This window comes from Spea bombifrons, chromosome 1 (assembly GCF_027358695.1).
Source record: "Spea bombifrons isolate aSpeBom1 chromosome 1, aSpeBom1.2.pri, whole genome shotgun sequence".
Classification (NCBI taxonomy): domain Eukaryota; kingdom Metazoa; phylum Chordata; class Amphibia; order Anura; family Pelobatidae; genus Spea; species Spea bombifrons.
Genome location: NC_071087.1, coordinates 156537463 through 156558922, shown reverse-complemented (window position 1 = coordinate 156558922; position 21460 = coordinate 156537463). Strand labels below are relative to the sequence as shown.

The 21460-nt window shown below is 41.9% G+C and overlaps 1 protein-coding gene across 5 annotated transcripts in view; it reads left to right on the top strand.

Annotated features, from left to right (window-relative positions):
* The first annotated feature begins 409 nt into the window (after positions 1–409).
* Positions 410–21460, top strand: part of WDR7 (WD repeat domain 7) — a 141836-nt gene continuing 120785 nt past the window's right edge. For 2 of the 5 annotated variants that reach the window (XM_053448195.1, XM_053448193.1), the window contains exons 1-11: positions 5976–6065; positions 11923–12095; positions 13364–13470; positions 14138–14216; positions 14513–14687; positions 14990–15066; positions 16050–16169; positions 17200–17345; positions 17893–17995; positions 18715–18843; positions 21297–21447. In XM_053448195.1, coding sequence (XP_053304170.1) covers positions 11937–12095; positions 13364–13470; positions 14138–14216; positions 14513–14687; positions 14990–15066; positions 16050–16169; positions 17200–17345; positions 17893–17995; positions 18715–18843; positions 21297–21447 — 1246 coding nt within the window. In that variant the 5' untranslated portion in view covers positions 5976–6065; positions 11923–11936. Of the gene's footprint in view, positions 575–5975; positions 6066–11922; positions 12096–13363; positions 13471–14137; positions 14217–14512; positions 14688–14989; positions 15067–16049; positions 16170–17199; positions 17346–17892; positions 17996–18714; positions 18844–21296; positions 21448–21460 lie in introns of those variants that run through there. The other 3 variants (XM_053448194.1, XM_053448197.1, XM_053448196.1) reach the window with 3 other exon arrangements.

The following is a 21460-nucleotide window of genomic DNA, read 5'->3' as shown; positions in this document are numbered from 1 at the left end:
TGTGCCCCCTGTTGGCTTCTCCCTAATCATGAGAACAGTACGGCCACTGGAACAAGTTTAATGGATTATTATTTAATAAATAGCATGAATTCACTTTTTATCCTTTATACAGATTTTTAATTAAAACTGTGTGTTCCAAAATTTGCTTACTTTGTTTTGTATTTACTAATGTGGGATATTAAAGGAGTGGATCCTTTTAATCTCCTGATATCAAAAATTATCTAAGAAAACAGCTATTCTGCAGTTAAATGCATTGCCCACACGCAAAATGGCGCCCGTCCGTTTCCCGCACGGACAAAATACGTCACAGCTCTGGTTCCTGAAACTTTTTTTGCATCGAGCTTTATTGATATGAACAAAGTAAGACAAAACTGCTAACGCTGTGACAATAAACGAGAGGTGCGTGAATCTGCGTCCCTTGGTGTCTCTCATCCACCTTCCTTGTTGGAGGTGGCGCGACACCGAGCCGTAAAGCGCAGCGGTAGCCATAGAGACTGTCAGCTGGTCTAGTAGGGGAATAGGGGCTACTGAGGAGCAGTGGTGCCTTCATCTTTTAGGAAGAGAGGAGCAGGAGGTGAGTACATTAATCCGCGGATCCCCAGTATGTGTCTAGACGCCTCATGCAGACATGACTTTAGTAAATAACGCCTGTAGGGATCGTGATATGTCGGTGTCAGTGCTGGGTTCGTATACCTATAGATGCGTGTATTCAGCATCAGTGCTTATTCTATGCATTCTGTACATTATCACTTGGTGTTTGTTTCTGTGTGTTCTGGAGATGCATATTTCCCTAATGTAATACAATTGGGAAGACTGTGATATTTATGTCTATATATATATATATATATATATATATATATATATGTATATATGTGTGTGTGTGTGTGTGTGTGTGTATATATATATATATATATATATTATAATGTATGTATAATACAGCTGTTGTGGTAATACTTCTGTATTGGACTAGTTATTGGGATGAGTATCGACCCCCCTTTATCATGTGTGAAGCGAATACTCTGATATAAAGGTGTATATATATATATATAGTGTGTGTGTGTGTGTATATATATATACCGTATATACACACACACCTGGTGTACATCTCCTGGTTGTGCTACCCAATTATACCCCCCCCCTTTCGTATGATATCTGACCCCGCAACACTAGCATCAAATGTAATATTAAATAACCATGAAAATAGTTTGAAGCTCTTTGGCCCATGTTATTTGTGGAACTCCATTGATGATCTGGCGTCATGGTAACCGCGCAAGTTTCTGTGATGTCATTGCGGCTGGGGGTTACCCGAGGTCATGATCTACAGTCCTGAACCCATGCAGCTTAGGCGAAGAGCTATTATTCTCCGTTATTACTATACGGTGACAGGGCCTCATGCGAGTGATCTATAATGTCAAATGCTGGACTTGTATCTGTAAGGTCCGAGTGAGGTTATTGTTGTTTTTGTGCATATTAATGAGGCATCGCTGAGTTTATTATTGGGTTTATGAGCCCATGAATGGTAATCCCGACGCAGAAGCGCAGCACCTCCGCTTTGCTTAGACTAACACCAATGGAGTGGGGGGCTCTCTTGTGGTCGGCGGCTGCTTCCATTGGAGCGTCAGAGCATCTATGTTGGAAGTGTACTTAGGTACGCTCGGCTCATTTCCTGTCTCCTGCTGATGATGTAATGCGGACATGGAAGTGCATGCCAAGTATTCATAGAGCTGCATGAAAAACAGACTCAGATATGCTTTAAAACTAAAACACGTTTTGTGGAGGGGGCTAGACTGACTCTGAGTTTCTCCATGGAGGACACGGTTTTGGGAACCGCCAAGTAAACTGTTATTTATTTATCATTGTTATAGCGTTACATTGTTGTTGTAAGAACCGCTTCTGGTTGGTAGCCCATGTGTTTCGGTTGGTATGTTTGTAGATCTTTCTGCGATGAGTAATGTTGGTTACCCTCCTGACAATCTCATGACCGGCTCTGGGAAACGTTACCTCGTGTGACTTAGTTTTGTTCAGATTGTTCATTTGTGTATGTGTGTGTGTGTGTGTGTGTGTGTGTGTACTCTCTCTCGATCCCTACGTTCTTCCCATGGTCTAAGGCTCTCCTCCTCACTTATCAACTCCTTTTCCCATCTACAAGATTTCACTCTGGCTGCCCCATATCTCTGGAATCTACTCCAACCGAACCTTCAGCATTCGCCCTCCCTCCCAACATTCAAGAAACATCTCAAAACCCACTTCTTCAGAGAACCCCACACTACCTCTCACCCATCTCTGTGCCTTATGTTTGTCACCCCATTCCCTCAAGATTGTAAGCTTGCGAGCCGAGCCTCTCCACCTAATGTATCGGTTTGTCTTAGTCTGTCAATTCTCGTCAGACCCCTTGAATTTATGTACTGTATTAAGCGCTGCGTAAACTGTTGGCGCTATATAAATAAACAAATAAAAGATAACATTACTAATGGTAATATATATATGTATATATACTCGCACACTACCGTTCAATCATTTGGGGTTACTTAGCTTTTCACCTGAAAACAAGGGAATTTGCAAAAGGGTTTTCTAAGGATTGATTAGCCTTTTTAACTTTGATCAGCGAACACAATGTGCCATTGGAACACAGGAGTGATGGGAGTGATAAAGGGCCATTGGAACACAGGAGTGATGGGAGTGATAAAGGGCCATTGGAACACAGGAGTGATGGGAGTGATAAAGGGCTGTTGGAACACGGGAGTGGTGGGAGTGATAAAGGGCCGTTGGAACACGGGAGTGGTGGGAGTGATAAAGGGCCGTTGGAACACGGGAGTGATGGGAGTGATAAAGGGCTATTGGAACACGGGAGTGATGGGAGTGATAAAGGGCTATTGGAACATGGGAGTGATAAAGGGCTATTGGAACACGGGAGTGATGGAAGTGATAAAGGGCCATTGGAACACAGGAGTCATGGGAGTGATAAAGGGCCATTGAAACACAGGAGTGATGGGAGTGATAAAGGGCCGTTGGAACACAGGAGTGATGGGAGTGATAAAGGGCCATTGGAACACAGGAGTGATGGGAGTGATAAAGGGCTTCTCTACACCTATGAAGAGATTCCATTAACCCCTTAACGACAATCCCCGTACATGTACGGGGTTGCCGTGCAAGGGGTTAACGACAATGCCCGTACATGTACGGGCTGCCGTTAAATAGCTGCATCGCCGCGATCGCGGCGTTTTCGCCGCGATCGGCGGCTTTGCAGCATCCACGGAAGCCTCCCAAGTGAGGCTGACCGTGGATCCGGGGAGGGCAGCCCTTGGCAGCCCTCCCCGGAAGAAAAATGGCCGCCGCCGCACCGATCATCAAAGATCGCGGCGGCGCCCGGCTAAAACAGCTTAGGAAGCGATCTGAATCGCTTCCTAAGCATAAATGGTGTTACTGACATGCCTCGATATCGAGGCATGTCAGTAACACTACCCCCCTACCCCGATCACCTTGTGATTGCTCCGAAGAGCAACCACAAGTGCCATCCTGTGAATGACGTTGCCGTCATTCACAGGATGGCATTAACAATAGAAATGAGTTCATAGAGGGTCTATCCAGACCCTCTTGTGAACTCTCGAGCTCCTCCTGCAGGTTGAATGCAGGTACTGCATCCAACCATGCAAGGTCAATGGAGCCCAGCTCACTAATGAGTGATTAGTAAAAAAAAAAAAAAAAATTTTTAAATTTTTTTTTAAAAAAAAATAAAAATAATATGGTAACATATAAAAATCCCCACTGTCACCAAAAAAAAAAAAAAAAATTAATAAGCAAGTCCTAAAATTCTTTATCTTTATAAAAATTCCAGCATGGAAAGAGTTAAAATATTGGCATTACAAATGCCCATAGGGTGTCTCGTATTAAAAAATGCATGAGTGGATGGGAGAAATTGAATTGGCCGGGGGGTTCAAAGGTGTCCCAAATATGGGACATGGGGGCAGTAGGATCAGATGTCTAAATGGCCAAAAAATACACACCTCACAAAGGCGGCCTTTTACCTCCCAAATAACCCAACAAACCCATGCATGTGGGGTATCACTGCGCTCAGGAGATGTTACTGAACACATATTGGGGTGTTTTTTGACACGGACATATACCAGGAGCGATAAATTTATACCTGAAGTACAACGTGTGTGAAAAAAATACAAAAAAATTTACTACCATAAAGTTTCACAAAGGCTGGTGGTAAAATTAGTGCATGGAAAGGGTTAAATTACCAGCATGTGAAATACCTTGGGGTGTCTAGTTTTTAAAAATATATGACTTGATGGGGTAAATTGCATTGGCCGGCTTCAAAGATACCCGAAATGGCACATGGGGGGAAGAATTACCAGATTTGGAAAAAAAGGTTTTGAAATAGCAAAACGCTACCTGTACTTATTGCCCCATAACGTGCAGAAAAAAGCAAAAAAACATAAAAACATTGGGTATTTCTAAACTCAGGACAAATAGTAGAATCTATTTAGCAGGTTTTTTCATTCGTTTTTGCAGATGAGTAAAAGTTTTTTGTTTAAAAAGTGAGAAAAAGTAATTTTTTTACAAAAAATCCCCATATTTTATCATTTTTTTATAGTAAATTAGATGATATGATAAAATTAATGGTATCTAAAGAAAGCCCTGTTTGTCCTGAAAAAAACAATATATAATATGTGTGGGAGCACGAAATGAGAAAGAAGAAAATCACAGCTAAACAGGAACACCGAAAAATGTTAAAATAGCCATTGTCCCACAATATACTACGAGTAAAAACCCCTATTGTCCTTAAGGGGTTAAAAATCAGCCGTTTCCAGCTACAATAGTCCTTTGCAACATTAACCCCGTCTGCGCTGGATTTCTGATCAGTTTCATGTTATTTGAATGGACAAATTAGCTTTTCTTTCAAAAACAAGGAGATTTCTATGTGACCCCAAACTTTTGAAATGTGTGTGTGAATATAGTTGACCAAGACTATTTGTGAAGCGCTACGGAATATGATGGCGCTATATATAACAATAATAATAATTTGTTCTTTGCCTGCTTTGAATTGATCTTTTCTGACCCTCTTCTATATTGCAAAAAAGTTATCTTTCTCCACATTCAGTGTGCGTCCGTCAGCCGGTACAGTTGGCAATCTGAAATATCTTAAACCCCGCCATATGGTGCGTTAACATGTAGGCGGCATTTGGAGGCTCTGATTCATTTGAAATATTTTTAAGTGACTTTGCTGGGTTTAGAGCTACTCTCATAAATGAATTGGGCTCTGCCGAGAGCTGTGAAGGTTTTTGTTTAATGTGGATTCACTTTACAGATATTAAAAGAGCATTAAAACATTTTATGTGCGCAGCTTCCAGGTTTATCATGGACCTGCCTTCACCGGAGTCCTGCACCAGTGTTCAAGAAGGACACTCATTGCTTTCCACGTCAATTTCCTGATATTCTTTTCAAATCTATTTTGCGATTGACTTTACACATAAAAAAAATATCCTGTTATTAATAGAAAAGAAAAAGCAATCGGGAGTAAATGGCCACACGGTTTCCACGCTCCTTTTAGGCACAAATATTCAAATGTCCCTTCCTCCGACACGGATAGAAAGCAGCCTTTAGTCAAATATGATACTTTGTACCTCTTTGATAACTTTTATTCAGCCAGCATTTCAAAAAAGTAACTCTTTTTACGACAAACAGCTTTATATCTTTTTCTGTGTTTTCCCCATAAAAGAAAATAAATACATTTTATATATATATATATATATATATATATATATATATATATATATATATATATATAAACCCACTCAAAAGTTTGGGGTCACTTAGAAATGTCCTTGTGTTTCAAAGAAAAAACCCAAAATGAGCAAAAAGGCTGCCGCGATCACAGATTTAAAAAAAATCTAAATAAAGTTTGAGTTTCTTTTTTAATTAAAACTCTACGTTTATCACCAGATCCGATTCCCTTCCCGGATGGTTGTAGACGGCAGAATTCTCTTCCGCTGCACAGCTGGTTTATGTCTTTTTGGTTTTGACTCGGTAGGGTGAGGTGTTCTCAGTCGTCTAACTAGGTAATCATCCCGTCCGCTTCCCCGTGTGCTTAAAGTCTGACGTAAGGACTTTCTGAAGTTTACCAAGGGATTGCCTTCAGAAGATGTTGCAATTCCGGCTGTTAGTTTTTTTGCCCCCCCCCTCTTTGTGTTTTAACCCCTTAAGGACAATGGGTGGTCCCAAAACCCATTGAAAACCATGCATTTTGAGCCCGTACATGTACGGGCTTTGTCATTAAGGGGTTAGGCATCGGGACGTTCTGTATAACAATAATAAAAAGTCATGCAAATTAAATAACTGGTTACACGGATCCTTTTGGTCTTCGTATGGAAGCAGATTTAAATGCTAAAACAAATATTAAAAATAAAATTGTTTGAAAAATAGGCAGATTTTCTATAGATGGAGTTGGCCGTATTTTAATTAAGTTGGGAATCTTGCGGTTTTGAATTATAGGCATATTATCATGAGCCGACACCAAGAAGATTCGTAGATGTATGTCCGCATTACTTAAAAAAAACTGCCAATCATAATAATAAAAAAAAAATAATAATAATAATATATATATATATATATATTTGTGTGATAATTTTAACCCCCGCTATTGAAACCCAAGTTATTGGAAACATTATTCGCATGCCCTTTCCATTTAATCCCTTTATCTTTCACATGATCATTTTGGATACAAAGTAATGCTTTCCCTGCAGCGCTCCGAGACTGACTTTTTATGATGATGGCGGTGACTTTTTTTTTTTGGAATAATATTTCTGAAAGCTGTTTTCCTTGTGGGATTCCCCGCTGTATTGTGACTCTGCGCGGTGCAAGGCGCCTGATTCTGATTGTACGATGGCAGAGTGTCACTCAAATGGTCCCAGGCACCAGAGAATGAAATCAGCCCGCGAGATTGCGGTCCCGAATCCTGGCGAGCTCCGCTTCTGTCCCGAAAAGCATAAAGGAAGTAGAGCTTGGCGAACAGGGGGATAGAATGGCAAAACCGTGACTGTCCCGCACAAAGCGGGACAGCCGGGAGGCATACATTTTCCCCATTCACCATTCCTAGTTATTATAGACTTTAGACAAATGGTTATTCTTTTAACGTAGTAGAAGCCCGTGTACAGACACCCGCCGTGGAGATAGATGGGTGGGGAGAGGTTTACATGGCAGATGGGTGACTGTCCTGCCATCTTTGCTTCTTGCGAGTCTGTAATGTTCCTGAACGGCTCTTTCCGTTACATGAATGGGTTAATACCACTGATCACGTTTAAGGTGCAGCTTTGAAATGCACATTCATTCAGCCACCTTTAGCGGGACTGCATCTCAAATACATGAGCTGCGGCGCATGTGCAGGTCTAAGAGAAGCAGACAGAAGTCCGCTTTGTGTAGTTTTCCACCCAAATATCACATGACTTCCCAAAAATAATTTCTCCTTACTATGAAAACAAGGAACTGATAAAGCGATAACCGGGTACTCGCTACTGATTTATACCGTGAAATAAATTGCCCCGCGACATTGTGTATGCAGGAAAACCCACATCTCCGGCTGCATGAATCGCCCGGATTAAAATCAGCCAAAATATTTTCGTCTCATCGCACTGTTTACAAAACTGGATGAGAAATGACCGTAATCCGCCGAATCTCCCGTAAACCACCCCGCGTGGAACAGAGCGTTCTTTGTGGCTCCAGCCGGCAGATTTGCTTTATTCCCTCTGAGAGGGTTTTGTTAAAATACTACTGTCCAAAAGTTTGGGGTCACTGAGCTGTTTTAATGAAAAACAAGGAAATGTATGGCTTGTAACTTAATTTGCAAAAGGGTTTTCTAACCATCAGTCAGCCTTTAAATTTAAAACTTGGATCGGCAAACACAACGTGCCATTGGAACACAGGAGTGATGGGAGTGATAAAGGGCCATTGGAACATGGGAGTGATGGGAGTGATAAAGGGGCATTGGAACACAGGAGTGATGGGAGTGATAAAGGGCCATTGGAACACAGGAGTGATGGGAGTGATAAAGGGGCATTGGAACACAGGAGTGATGGGAGTGATAAAGGGCCATTGGAACACAGGCGTGATGGGAGTGATAAAGGGCTGTCGGAATGGAATACAGGAGTGATGGGAGTGATAAAGGGCCTCTATACGCCTATGAAGATTTATACCATAAAAATCAACCGTTTCCATCTGCAATAGTCATTTACAACATTAACCCTGTCTGCGCTGATCCATTTCATGTGTTTTTAATGCACAATCTTATTTATTTTTGCTTTAGTTTGATTTTGTTTTGCTGAGTGACCCCAAACCTTTGAACGGTTTTGGTAACACTTATTTGGAAATTATTAATTGTGTCATTTTTTTTATTTTTATCAAATGTGTAACGCACCTATCTCGTACTTAAATTCCTTAATGGTTTTTGAAACTTTCTGACATGTGAGTATGGAAAATCCAAGCTTCAGATTTTATTAAAACTCTGAATATTCTACTTCAACTCATTAGCTGGGCAAAAACTGTTTTAAAAAAAATACATCGACCGATGGTAGTCGACCGATGGGTCAATGTCTTTTTGCATGCAAATCTATGTAGATTTTTTTTAAGTTCTTGGAGTTATTAAACCTTTTAACTCCTCCCCTGCGGACTTAAGTGAAATCGGGGAGCGTACCTAAGTATGCTTCCTGCGAATGCTCAGTGGGACTGTCATTCCAATCAATGGGAGCCAATATGCATTTAAACAAACAAAACTCCTAAAAAAATATAAATAATAATACACAAACTCGCTGTAATGGGGAGGCTTTTAAAATCACTCAGCGTTACTCCAACGTCCGTCACTTGGTATAAATCATTCGGTGCCACGGCTGTGTTTTTAGCTAAAATATTGGAAGCGTTTTAGTTTTAGTGCTTCGCCCGGCCCGGCCCTCTCTCGGTTAGGCCTGCGTTATCCTCTGTGCTCGCGGGGAGATTTCTAGTCTGATAACGTGAAATGAATGTAAACAGCAAGACTTTAACTAGAAACAAACACTTTGTGCCCGGCCATAAAATCTGATTGTCTACAAAGAAAACACGCGTCCAGAGAGCGCTTTCGGAGCTTTTAAAGATAAGAAAAAACACAAATGAAAAATAAAGAACATGTATGTTTTTATTTATTTATATAATGTGTGTGTGTGTGTGTGTGTATATATATATATATGTATAGTTTCTTTTTTGTAATTTTTTTTATTTTTTTTATTATATTTTGGCATTTTTTCTGCTTTCATTGTGACGACTCGATCATTGAAATAGGATGGGCTAACAAGCTTGGCTTGAGTTTGAAGGCTGGTCTTTTCAGATGTACTGTAAGAACGTTTTACTTTGCTGAGAGGGTGGCAGATAAGTGGAACAGCCTCCCATCAGCAGCGGTAGAGGGTAATACAGCGGGGAAATTTAAACATGTATAGGATAGGCATACGGACGAGGCCAACGACTGATTAAGGTCTAAATCTTTACAGAATATATGTAAATATACCGTATTTGCTCGATTATAAGACGAGGTTTTTTTCAGAGCAAATGCTCTGAAAAATACCCCTCGTCTTCTAATCGGGGTCGTCTTCTAATCAGACCTCAAATAGAGGTCTGATTAGGAGACTAAGATCCAGATCCCCCGCACCGCTGCAGGGGACCTGGATCCTCCTGTCTCCCCCCCCCCCCATACACACACTTACCGGTGCTTCGTGCTGTATTGCCGGGGCAGCGATCCGCGCAGCCGGAAGGAGGTGGAGTTGGCAGCGGGGGTTTGTCTGCGTCCGTCGCGTATACCTTCCCCCGGCTGTCAGAGATCAGAGTTCCCCTGACAGCCGGGGAAGGTATTCGAGACGGACGCAGACAAACCCCCGCTGCCAACTCCACCTCCTTCCGGCTGCAGCAGAAGGAGACGTTAACCCGCTGCCCCGGCAAAACAGCATGAAATTGGAAGCACCGGTAAGTGTGTGTGTGTGTGTGTGTGTTAAATGGGGGCATAGGGCATTTCTGGAATGCCTTATACCCCTATTTGCCACTCTGGCACTTAGGGGGTTAAATAGCATATTATGGGGCAGAGTGGCATATAGGGAGGTATAACGCATTTCACCTCCCTATTTCACTCTGCCCCATAATATGCCTTTTAACCCCCTAAATGCCAGAGTGGCATATAGGAGTATAAGGCATTTCTAAGGGGGGTAAAAATGCCTTTTAACTCCCTTAATGCCACTCTGCCTCCTGGAATGCCTTATACCTCCCTATATGCCACTCTGCCCCATAATATGCATTTTAACCCCCTAAATGCCAGAATGGGATATAGGGGTATAAGGCATTTCTGGAGGCAGAGTGGCACATAGGGGGTCAAAAGGCATACCATGGGGCACAGTGGCATATAGAGGGTTAAAAGGCATATCATGGCCATATTGGTGTGGCAAGCCTGGGGGCAGATGTGCGTTACTGGGGGACAGGTTGGAAAATACAAGGAAATAAAAATAAAAAAAATATTTTTCTCAATCATTGCTTTTATTAAAAAAATAGTTTACATGAATTAACATTTACTGGTAAAACTTTTTTCCTTTAGGGTCGTCTTATATTCAGGCTTTTTCTTTTTTTCCTAAGTTAATATTCAGATTTTGGGGGGTCGTCTTATAATCAGGGTCGTCTTATAATCGAGCAAATACGGTAAATATGAAAAGCAGGAAGATTAAACGGGCTAAATATGTCTGATCTGCTGGCAATTTCTGTGCCAGACCCAGAAAACATTCGGAGCCCCTAAGGATTCAGATCCCAAAGAGGCACTGGCCCTCGGAAATAGGGATAGCTGGGAGATATGACTTTCAGGGGGTCTTACGTATTTATGCAGAGGTTCATACCCGTACGAAAAGTTGTCTTTATACAAAAAGCAGTGCCTGCCCTGCGGGGGTTAACGGCCTCATCTGTGTCCCGGGTAAGGAGTGTACACTGTGGGCACATTAGCCGGTACCGGCCAGACATCGCTATTCATTAACAGCCCGGACTCCTTTTATCACGATGCTGCCCCGACGACTGAGACGTGTATTAATGCAGAGATCGATGCGTTATTCGTCTCCATACACCCCGAGCTCTCGTGTGGCCCCGGTCCGCGTTATATCCTCATGTAATAAATGCCTTTTGATACTTTCTATTGCTTAATTCATGTTTAATGTAATGAACGTGTAGAAAATGTATTGGATGTTAGAACCAGATCACTCCTTAACGGCCTGAGGCTTATAACGGGAGTAAATAACAGAATATGTATGTTCTAGGTACAAGCCTGTTAGTGTACCGTGTGCTGTACCTGAAGAGTATAATTAATATAATTATAATTAATAGAAATGAATTGAATGTATAAATGAATTGAACGTATCGCTTTTATATCGAAGCGCAGCGGTAGAAACCTCATTCCCAGAAATATCTGTATGTTTTTTTATTTCAGTCCAGTTTTGCGTCGGGGGTTTGTCAGGGAGTGAAATAGGAGATTTGCCAAGATGTATTTACTTAGCATCCTTGAGCGTTCATTAAATGATTTGTTTAAAGGGACACTACAGCCATCGTGTGCGTTTTAATGTGTGTGTGTAAAATATATATATATATATATATAGCCCCTTTAAATGTCCTCGTTGCCCCCCCTTTGCAGGGGATGTGTGCGGCCAACTTGGACCGTAAAGAAGGCAGTCGTCCGTCGCTTTAGGGGATACAGATTAAAGTTCTTGCATATTAAGGATCCTGCCTGGAGCGTCCCTTTAAATGGAACGACGCTGTATATCAGATCATTTTATTTTTTGTTATGCTATGTTTGTGGTGTTTCATATCTGTCAGGCGGTGAGAGGGTTAATTAAGTGATCCTTCGCTACAATCCTTAATCTCCTCTGTCTTTTGTAGGTAAGAGAGAGATCATGACTGGAAACAGTCTCGTTCTTCCCATAGTCCTCTGGGGACGTAAAGCTCCGACCCACTGCATCTCCTCGGTGCTGGTGATGGATGACCTGGAGACGGTGGTAACCGGATGTCACGATGGGCAGATCTGCCTCTGGGACCTTTCACCGGACCTGGAAGTGAGTGAAAGTCCAGCGATGCCCACATCCACCTGTGTATATGTACATGCGCTACCCAGGTCTCCAGTTTAGTTTTTCTCTCAAGGCAAAGAAATGATTTTTGGACATGCGTGCACCCTCTTTTGGTCCTCTTTTGGTCCTCATTTAGTCCTCTTTTGGTCCTCTCTTGGTCCTCTTTTAGTCCTCTCTTGGTCCTCTTTTAGTCCTCTCTTGGTCCTCTTTTAGTCCTCTCTTGGTCCTCTTTTAGTGCTCTCTTGGTCCTCTTTTAGTCCTCTCTTGGTCCTCTTTTAGTCCTCTCTTGGTCCTCTTTTAGTCCTCTCTTGGTCCTCTTTTAGTCCTCTCTTGGTCCTCCTTTCGTACTCTCTTGGTTGTCTCACCTTCTACATTAGATCTCCACATCTGTAAGGTAAACGTAATAACTTTACAACAAGGATAAACGTCTCCTTCCAAGCGGCGTCTGATTCTCTCTCTGGGTCACAATCCCAGTTTCTTATCACAAACCCGAGGCTGGATAGGATGACGTACGGGAAGAAATGCATTCATTTGTTTTTATTTTATCATAGCGTATGCATTTTTAGTCCCTGTACGTAATGTTTATTTAACACTTTAATGGGATTTTGCTGGTATGTGGGCATTTAGCAGTCCGGGTAGAAAGGTTACAGAAGTTGGGGTCAGGAGCGCATAAAGCGATGGGGCGTCCGTGATAAAAGTCCGTGCAGCAAATGGGGGAAAAGATTACGCTTCTGTCTGTTGGATTAACTGCAGTAGTGAGATTAGTGAATCTGTGTACAGCTGGATGGCGATGCATGTCTTTGGATCTCTGCTTACTAAATCCCTGTGTTCAGATATTAGTGTTATCCGTGTACGTTGGACGCACACACTCACGCGCACGCACGCTCACACACACACACATATACGCCATCAGTACACTGCTGCCACTGGAACAGTGTATTTCAGGAAACTTAAATAGATTTGTTAAGGCTAGCCCTGCCACCATTTGCCAAAGATTTCAACTTCTCCAAAGTCCAGAATTCCCTCGGTTATAAACCAAGTGCCGGTCTGTCAAAAACAAAAAGCGCCAGCTGTATGTTTGATGAATGACTTTTAGTTGCATTTTAGCAGCGGTCGCCCGTTATCGTTGGCTTAGTGCAGCCAGAAGGGGTTAGCAGGTTCTGCTTCAGGTCTGATGAAGTTCTGGCTGCTATAACCACGTTACTGTTGCCTGTTTTGTGTGTTTTTTTCACTTTTGTTCTATTTTTAACCCTTAGATCAGTCCTCGGGCCCTGCTGTTTGGCCACACAGCTTCCATCACCTGCTTATCGAAGGCATGCGCGTCCAGTGACAAGCAGTACATAGTGAGCGCGTCTGAAAGCGGGTGAGCTGACTTCCCGAAAGCTGACCTTACTTTGGGCATCAGTTGGCCGCACGCGAGAAGCCTTCCTGGTTTCTAATCAGCGTCTCTTTGCGTACGGCGAAGGTGTGATCGGATTCATCTTCCTGCAGAATAACACAGATTAAAAAACCATTTCCACGCTAGCGCATTATGTCACAGTGATATCACAGAGCCATATGTCGCGCGTGTACAAGGACATACATTTTCCGTGTCCTGTGCTGATGGCATGTAGGAGATGGAATGGCGCACAATGAGCGCAGAAAGACGGCAGCCTCCACTCCGCATCTCTCTCCTCTACTCATAATGAGCCGGCCCGTGGTGGCTTTTCCAGCTTTAATGATGACTATTATTCCTTACCTCATATCACAGCGTTTGTTTATCGCAACCTTCCTCTCAACCGAGGCCGCTGGAGTCCAGACCCTGCTGTTTACGCAAAGAGGACACAAATAATATGATTGGAACTGATGAGTGGTGATTCCCACAGAGTTAACCCCCCCTCCCCCGCGTTAAATCCGTTGGGTTAATGATTATTACGCCAATATGTTTTTCATTATTGTACAGATCTACAGAATCTGTTGGTGCCATATGAGCAAATGATGATGATAATGATGGATATATATGATGAATTTATTTTTATTTTCCCTCTTAGAGAGATGTGCCTTTGGGATGTGAGCGACGGGAGATGCGTGGAGTTTACCAAGTTAGCGTGTACACACACCGGAATACAGGTTCGTGATTTATATGCATGCCGTGTAGATATGTGTATGTATATGTGTATGTATATGTGTATATATATATATATATATATATATATATATATATATATATATATATATATATATATATATATATGTATATGTATATATGTATGTGTGTGTATGTATATGTATATATATATATATATATATATATATATATATATATATATATATATATATATATATATATATATATATATATATATATATATATACGTGTGTGTATATATATATATCACTACCGCTGTTCCTTTTGTGCTTACCAGTTCTATCAGTTCTCGGTGGGCACGCAGCGCGAGGGGAGGCTGCTTTGCCATGGGCATTACCCAGAAGTCCTGGTGGTGGATGCCAGCAGCTTGGACGTCTTATACACTTTAGTATCAAAGATCTCCCCCGATTGGATTAGTTCGATGAGCATTATTCGGTCGCACAGGACCCAAGGTAAATTTTTATCTGCTTCTGAACTATTGATAAACTATCACCCGCAAAAACTATCTTTCTTTCCTTGGCAACACAAAAATATATGGTCTCAACTAATTCTATGTCATTAAACTGCTTTATTTTCACCATCTCCCCACCTTGCGCGTCTCCATTATCTCAGGAGATGGACGTGTTGACTCTTTGCTTGTACCCGTTGTTTAAATGCGATTTTAGTTCACCTTGAAGGCGTTGTGTTATTTTTCCTTTCACTGGCTTTTCTTTGGTGATTGTGTTTGAATGATTGTGTTCTTTTTATTCCACAGAAGATACAGTCGTAGCCGTTTCGGTCACCGGGATCCTCAAAGTCTGGATAATAACAGCAGAAGTTCACCGAATGCAGGTATGAAGAAGGCCTTCGCATGTAACAGGGCCTGCGTACGGACCTCGCGTTCCGGGCTCGTCTGTTAGCCGTAGCAGACTAGGACTTCTTTAACAAAGCAATGCACCTTATTAAAGCTGCCAACCGCTGTGCCGACAGGAGTGTTCTGCATTAGCCGTAGTTTGCGTATGGTGGATAGAGAAAAGACTTCTTACCTACTTCTAATAGAACAGCTGTTTTCTTGGAAAACAAGGACATTTCTAGCTGTAATATAATTGCAAAAGGTCTTTCTATCAATTAGCCTTTTAAACTTAAACTTGGAACACAACGTGCCATTGGAACACAGGAGTGATGGGAGTGATAAAGGGCCATTGGAAAACAGGAGTGATGGGAGTGATAAAGGGCCATTGGAACACAGGAGTGATGGGAGTGATAAAGGGCCTCTGTACGCCAATGAAGAGATTCCATTAAAAATCATCCGTTTCCAGCTACAATAGTCATTTACAACATTAACCCCGTCTGTGCTGGATTTCTGATCCATTCCATGTTATTTTAATGGACACAATTTGGTTTTCATTAAAAAACGAGGACATTTCTAAGTGACCCCAAACTGTACATTGGTGTAATATGACAAATACATATCAGTATTTTTGGATTGTCTGCACAAGGAGTACGGATTAGTTAGAAAACTAATAAGTTTTTGTTCTTTTTGAAGAATCAATGAATCCTGTTATATGCATGCTCGGTGTAAGCAGGGCAGAGGTTATGATAAGTGTTTATTATTATTATTATCATTTATTTATATTGCACCAGCAGTTTCCGCAGCATTTCTTGCAGTCCGTACATTCAAAGGGTCTGACAAAACTAGAACTGTACACACTAAGATGAACCGATGCATAGATAAAGAAGGCCCTACGCGCAAGAGCTTACATTCTCATGAGTGTTCTCATATATGGAGCCGCTATTTGACATTTTATCCTTTGTATGTTTTTTTCTGTTCGCAGGACACAGAGCCGGTGTTTGAAGAGGAATCCAAGCCGATTTACTGCCAGAACTGCCAAAGCATTTCGTTCTGCACATTTACCCAAAGGTCGCTCTTGGTCGTATGCGCTAAATATTGGAGGGTAAGGACATTTTCGGAAATATCTTGTTTTATATATTAGTGTACTTGAAAAGCATGTTTAACAATTTCCTTGCATCTTTGGGCATTACGCATCTCTATAACAAGACAGACTTGGATAACTAACTGAGCAACGTAGTATGTCATTGTATTGTTTTCAAACCGGCCAATCACAATGCCTCATGCAACTCCTGCGTGCAAACTAATTGAAAGGCTGTACTCTGATTGGATCTCATATCCCCACTTCTTCTCACCATGATTTTTTTCATTTCCCTGTTGGCTGACATCAAGACAATATTTTTTCTCCATAATTGGGTTTTCTCTGTTATTTTCCTCAATCACGTATTTTGTCCGGGAGAATGGTATATCGGGATTGTTAGAGCTACAGCTGAAAAGGCAGTCTAGGTGAAAATCCTTCATACTCACACTCGGGGTCGCTCGGTACCCTCAAGTAAAACAGTTTATACCCCAAATGTTGTTTACAAAGAGGTTTTTGATATTATAATTAAATTAATATAATAATTAAAAAAGTATAGCATTTGTCTCTCTGCTTTGTAGTCAACCATTTGCTGATCTTTATATACTGTGTGTGTGTGTGTATATATATATATATATAGTGTGTGTGTGTGACTGTGTATACTAAGATATAAGCAAATTATTTTAAGACAAACTCTGTTATTTAAAAAATAAATCTCTTATAATCCTATTTTTGTGACTTTGCAGCCCATTTAGAATTGTAATCTAATCAAAGAATCGTAGAATATATAGAATTGTATTTATCCACTGGCACCCACAACACAAATGGTGGTGGGTGTGTGTGTATATATGTATATGTGTGTATATATACCGTATATATATATATATATGTATATGTGTGTGTGTATGTATATACGTGCATATAAATATATATATATATATTCTAGGGCTGAAACAAGGGATAGAGTAATAGAGTAAAACCCGAGCAGATTGTTGTTTTGGTTTTTGGCTGGTGCCCTCGGTTATATTGTAGTAACGCCGCTCTCGTTCCCGTCAAGGTTTTTGATGCCGGGGACTATTCCTTGTTATGCTCCGTCCCGAATGAAGACGGTCAGACATGGACCGGCGGTGACTTTATATCAGCGGATAAAGTGATTATCTGGACAGAAGATGGCCAAAGTTTCATTTACAAACTTCCAGCCAGGTAATGTTCAGCGCTTCTTTGAATATCTACTGTGCCAAATACTGTTACTAAAGGTGCTGTTCCACTTACTCTGCACACCGTTACACCATGTATAAGGTAGATATTTACATTAATACATGTCAGATTAAGGGATTTCCTTAAAGATCTATCCGGTTACAAAGTTTGAAAAATAGGTTTTTTTTATCACTGAAATGGTCCAGTTGGTTGCTATGGGGATAAAACCACTTTTAAACTTTGTACCGGAACTGATCGTTATAAGAAAAATTACTTAATGTGTTATTTATCAAGGGAAATTAAAAGTAGTCTATTTTTGTTCTTACAAGCAATGTGTTAAAAATTCCCGACATCGGAAAGGAAAAAATGACATCACAGCTGTTTGGCTCATCTATCCAGCCAATTTTTTCAAATCTTTTAGGGGGTCTTTATGAAATAAACATATTGTAAAAAAAAAAAAAAAAAAAAAAAAAAATAGAGAGCGGAAAAATGTTTTGCAAACCTTTTTATTTATTAATTGCCCGTCTAATATCTCTGTCTCCTCTTTTCTTAGCTGTATACCAGCCAGCGACTCCTTCCGCATTGACGTGGGGAAAGCCATTGAAAATGCGATCCCTCCGCTGCTTTATAGCGTCATGCCGAAAGAAGATAAGCAGGTGAGTCCGTGCTCGCTCGGCGATCGGACTCCTGGTGCTCCCGGTATCATCACGGGAGAATTCCCCGAACCTCCGCAGGCGATTGCTCATATACCGCATCAACCTCATTCAAAAACCTTACGCGCCATGAAACGCCAGGATCTGCCGAACCTTAATGACGCGATGCTACAGACAATGGTTCAGTTTGGTGATCTGTTGGTTTGGCCGACAAAGGGTTACTTTCAAGATGCCCCTACAGATTGTAACCTAAAATGAGGGAAAATGTGTATAGATATCGCATGCCATATATATAAAACCCATCGCAATTCCACTTGAATCCAGTAGAGGAGATTACTTTGGATGTTCGCTTGGTCGGTAATTCTGGTGGAGAGTCTTATTCTGAAGACAATGCCAAACTGTTTTATTAGCTTTACACCAGTATTGTGACTTAGTTTTCCTCTTTAAGATGAATATGTGTTTAAAAACCTCAGTATTATCACACAGATCATTATAATCCATTCTTTCGCATGCCACGGCTTGTTGACAATAGAGAACGTTGGGAGATAAAAGCGCGTTACTCCAGTTTTGGTCGGCGGCCACCGCTGGGAAAGTCCTGCTGACCGGTGGGGTCGGCTATCTCCTGTTTACAGACCGATAGATGTAGATCCAGTCGCCGTCACACTTTTATATTCTTGGCGTGTTATTTTCCCATAATTCTGCTCTTCTGGTTTGCGCGACAGGATCAGGGAAGTTGCGATGTGGAGGCCGAGGTCCGGATTCCGGCTTGCGAACGTCTGTGTGACCGGTCACAAGTCAGGGAGCTGTACACCCCGCAGACTTTGTGTCGTGTGCGCCCCCTAGAGGCAATAGTAAGAGAATGCGACATGCTGTGGTGTGATGCTCTCCCCGTGATGTGGGTTCTTCACCTTCTCCTGTCTATCTCTTCAGAAGGCGTTTTCTTCAAGCATGCAAATAATTTCTACCCGATTTCTAGTTTGGCAACTAAGGACTAACCTGAGCTTTTCGCCCGTTTCTAAAGTCTTAAAGTGAAACTCCAGCCATCATAGCCACTTTAATACTTATAGCTGCCGGGTCCCTTTTGCGAATACATGGGGGGTTCCACAGAATTCCCCCCTCCAGCTAAATGCCCTGCAAGCAGAATGTTAGGAGGAACACATCTCTTTGTTATGTAGGGGGTGTCAAGGACAGCTTAGTGTCCCCTTGAGAAGCAGATACAGTGAAGGATCTAAAACGTGACCCGTGTCTGGGTATTATAGGCACTCTTATAAGATTTATTCGCGACAGAGTCAGTTGGCAGGGAAGCTGCAGTTTCATCTTTCTGCCTTCGCTTTACATTGTAAAGGGCCAACCCCAGAAAACTTCTGCTCCGAGAACAACTCTCTGGAGTCCCAAAGAGTCACAATAACCCAAGGCCTTGCAACTTTCCAATTCACCCGAAGCATCGAGACAGATACGCACGGGTTGCCAAAAGGCGTTATTTACGGGAGGGTTTAAACCCATCCAGGTCACGGGGCAGCTGCAGCAAGCGCTGGGTTGGCCCTGCAAAATGTATAGTTCAATTGCTGAGCTAACGTGACAAATGTAACTTTGCACAATGCATGGACTTGGACCTTCTTCTGTGTGTTCTCCTTTCATAGAGAGGTTTGTTACACGCCTCGCCTGCGCCTTGTGGCCCGTTTGCACGGTTTGACGTTTTTCTGCGTGTTTTGCTATTCTGTAGCCTTTTAACCCCGTATTCTACTCGCTGAATTGTATTATTGGTATTGATGTGTCTTATTTTCCGACTTGGTGCTCCTGTTGGTGGCCGGTGTTCAGGATAATCAAGAGTACAATGACTGCCCGTCACAATGGAGGCAGATCATCCAGGGGCGAGGAGCTGTCCGGGGGCATCGTGCGACTAATTAACCGAGAGCTGCACCATGCCGGCTCCACATAATGTAGACAAAATGTACAAGTTTCATAGTATGTCTGTCTTCTTCTCCAGTTAAGGATGAGGACCACCTATATTTATGCAGTCAGTAATGCCCAGTCCCTTTAAATTTGGCCTTATTGGTAGCCGGTGGTCGTACCCATTGGGGGGTCCATCTCTAGATCCAATTTGATTTAATTTACACATTTTTTTGTTATTTTGTTTACAATGATAAATTCTACATTTTATGCCATTGAGCAAACCTTAACACAGATGGGGGATTTATCAAAGTACAGGAGGGAAATTCATTTCAGAGGAGAAATTTTACTACAAAAGGTCATCATCTAACACTGGGGGGTCAGATGAGATGTAAGGAAGTTTTACTTTACTGAGAGGATGGTAGATAAATGGAACCGTCACCCAGAAGAATTGGTAGAGGTAAATACGGCTCCTGGTACGGCCGGCAGGTTCTATGGTTCTATGTTTCTAGGTGGACACGGCTGCGATATCAAAGTCTACCTTCAGTGGGACAAAAACCCTAGAAGAGATTTTATGTAATCTACTTAACTGCTGAGTGATGCGTTTTTAACCGTCTTGTCTTTTTTTTTATTACATTCGATCCGTGTTAATAGAAAGTCACGCTTCGTGGCCGCACTCGAGTAAATACAATTTGCCGGTTTAAGGTTTGTGCTTCTGGACAGAAAATAAGCCTGAATGCAAAACCAAAAATCAGATATCACCCTAGAAATTCATAATTGACTCTAAACTCACTAAATGCGTCTGGAATGGCTCATGAGAAATTAGGATCTTATATTTGGAGGATTTTCCCCCTCTGGTTTGGGGTTGATCCTGTCCAGAGTGGAAAGTTTCAAACTTTTACACTTAAACTTGGATCAGTGAACACAACGTGCCATTGGAACACAGGAGTGATGGGAGTGATAAAGGGCCATTGGAACACAGGAGTGATGGGAGTGATAAAGGGCCATTGGAACACAGGAGTGATGGGAGTGATAAAGGGCCATTGGAACACAGGAGTGATGGGAGTGATAAAGGGCCATTGGAACACAGGAGTGATGGGAGTGATAAAGGGCCATTGGAACACAGGAGTGATGGGAGTGATAAAGCACCTCGGTAGCCTATGAAGAGATTCCATTAAAAATCAGCAGTTTCCAGCTACAATAGTCATTTACAGCATTAACCCCGTCTGCGCTGGATTTCTGATCCATTTCATGTTATTTTAATGGACAAAATCTTTAGATCGGTACTTTTTTGAAGTGCTGTCGACTGCAGAAAGACATCTCTGGCAGCATATTTATCACTATGCATGTTCCAAAAGTTAACTTATGCTTAAATGTAATGATTCTGATGTCTGTCTGTCCATCTGTCTCCCAGATGCTAATCTGCCCTCCGGTGACCAAGTTTTTTTATGGGCGCAGAGTATCTTTCCACAAACTTCTCATCCAGGGAGATTCTTCGGGCCGGCTGTGTATCTGGAGCATTCCTGAGGACCTTGACCAGCACGAGACCAAAGGTGGTGACACCGGTGAGCAGGAGAC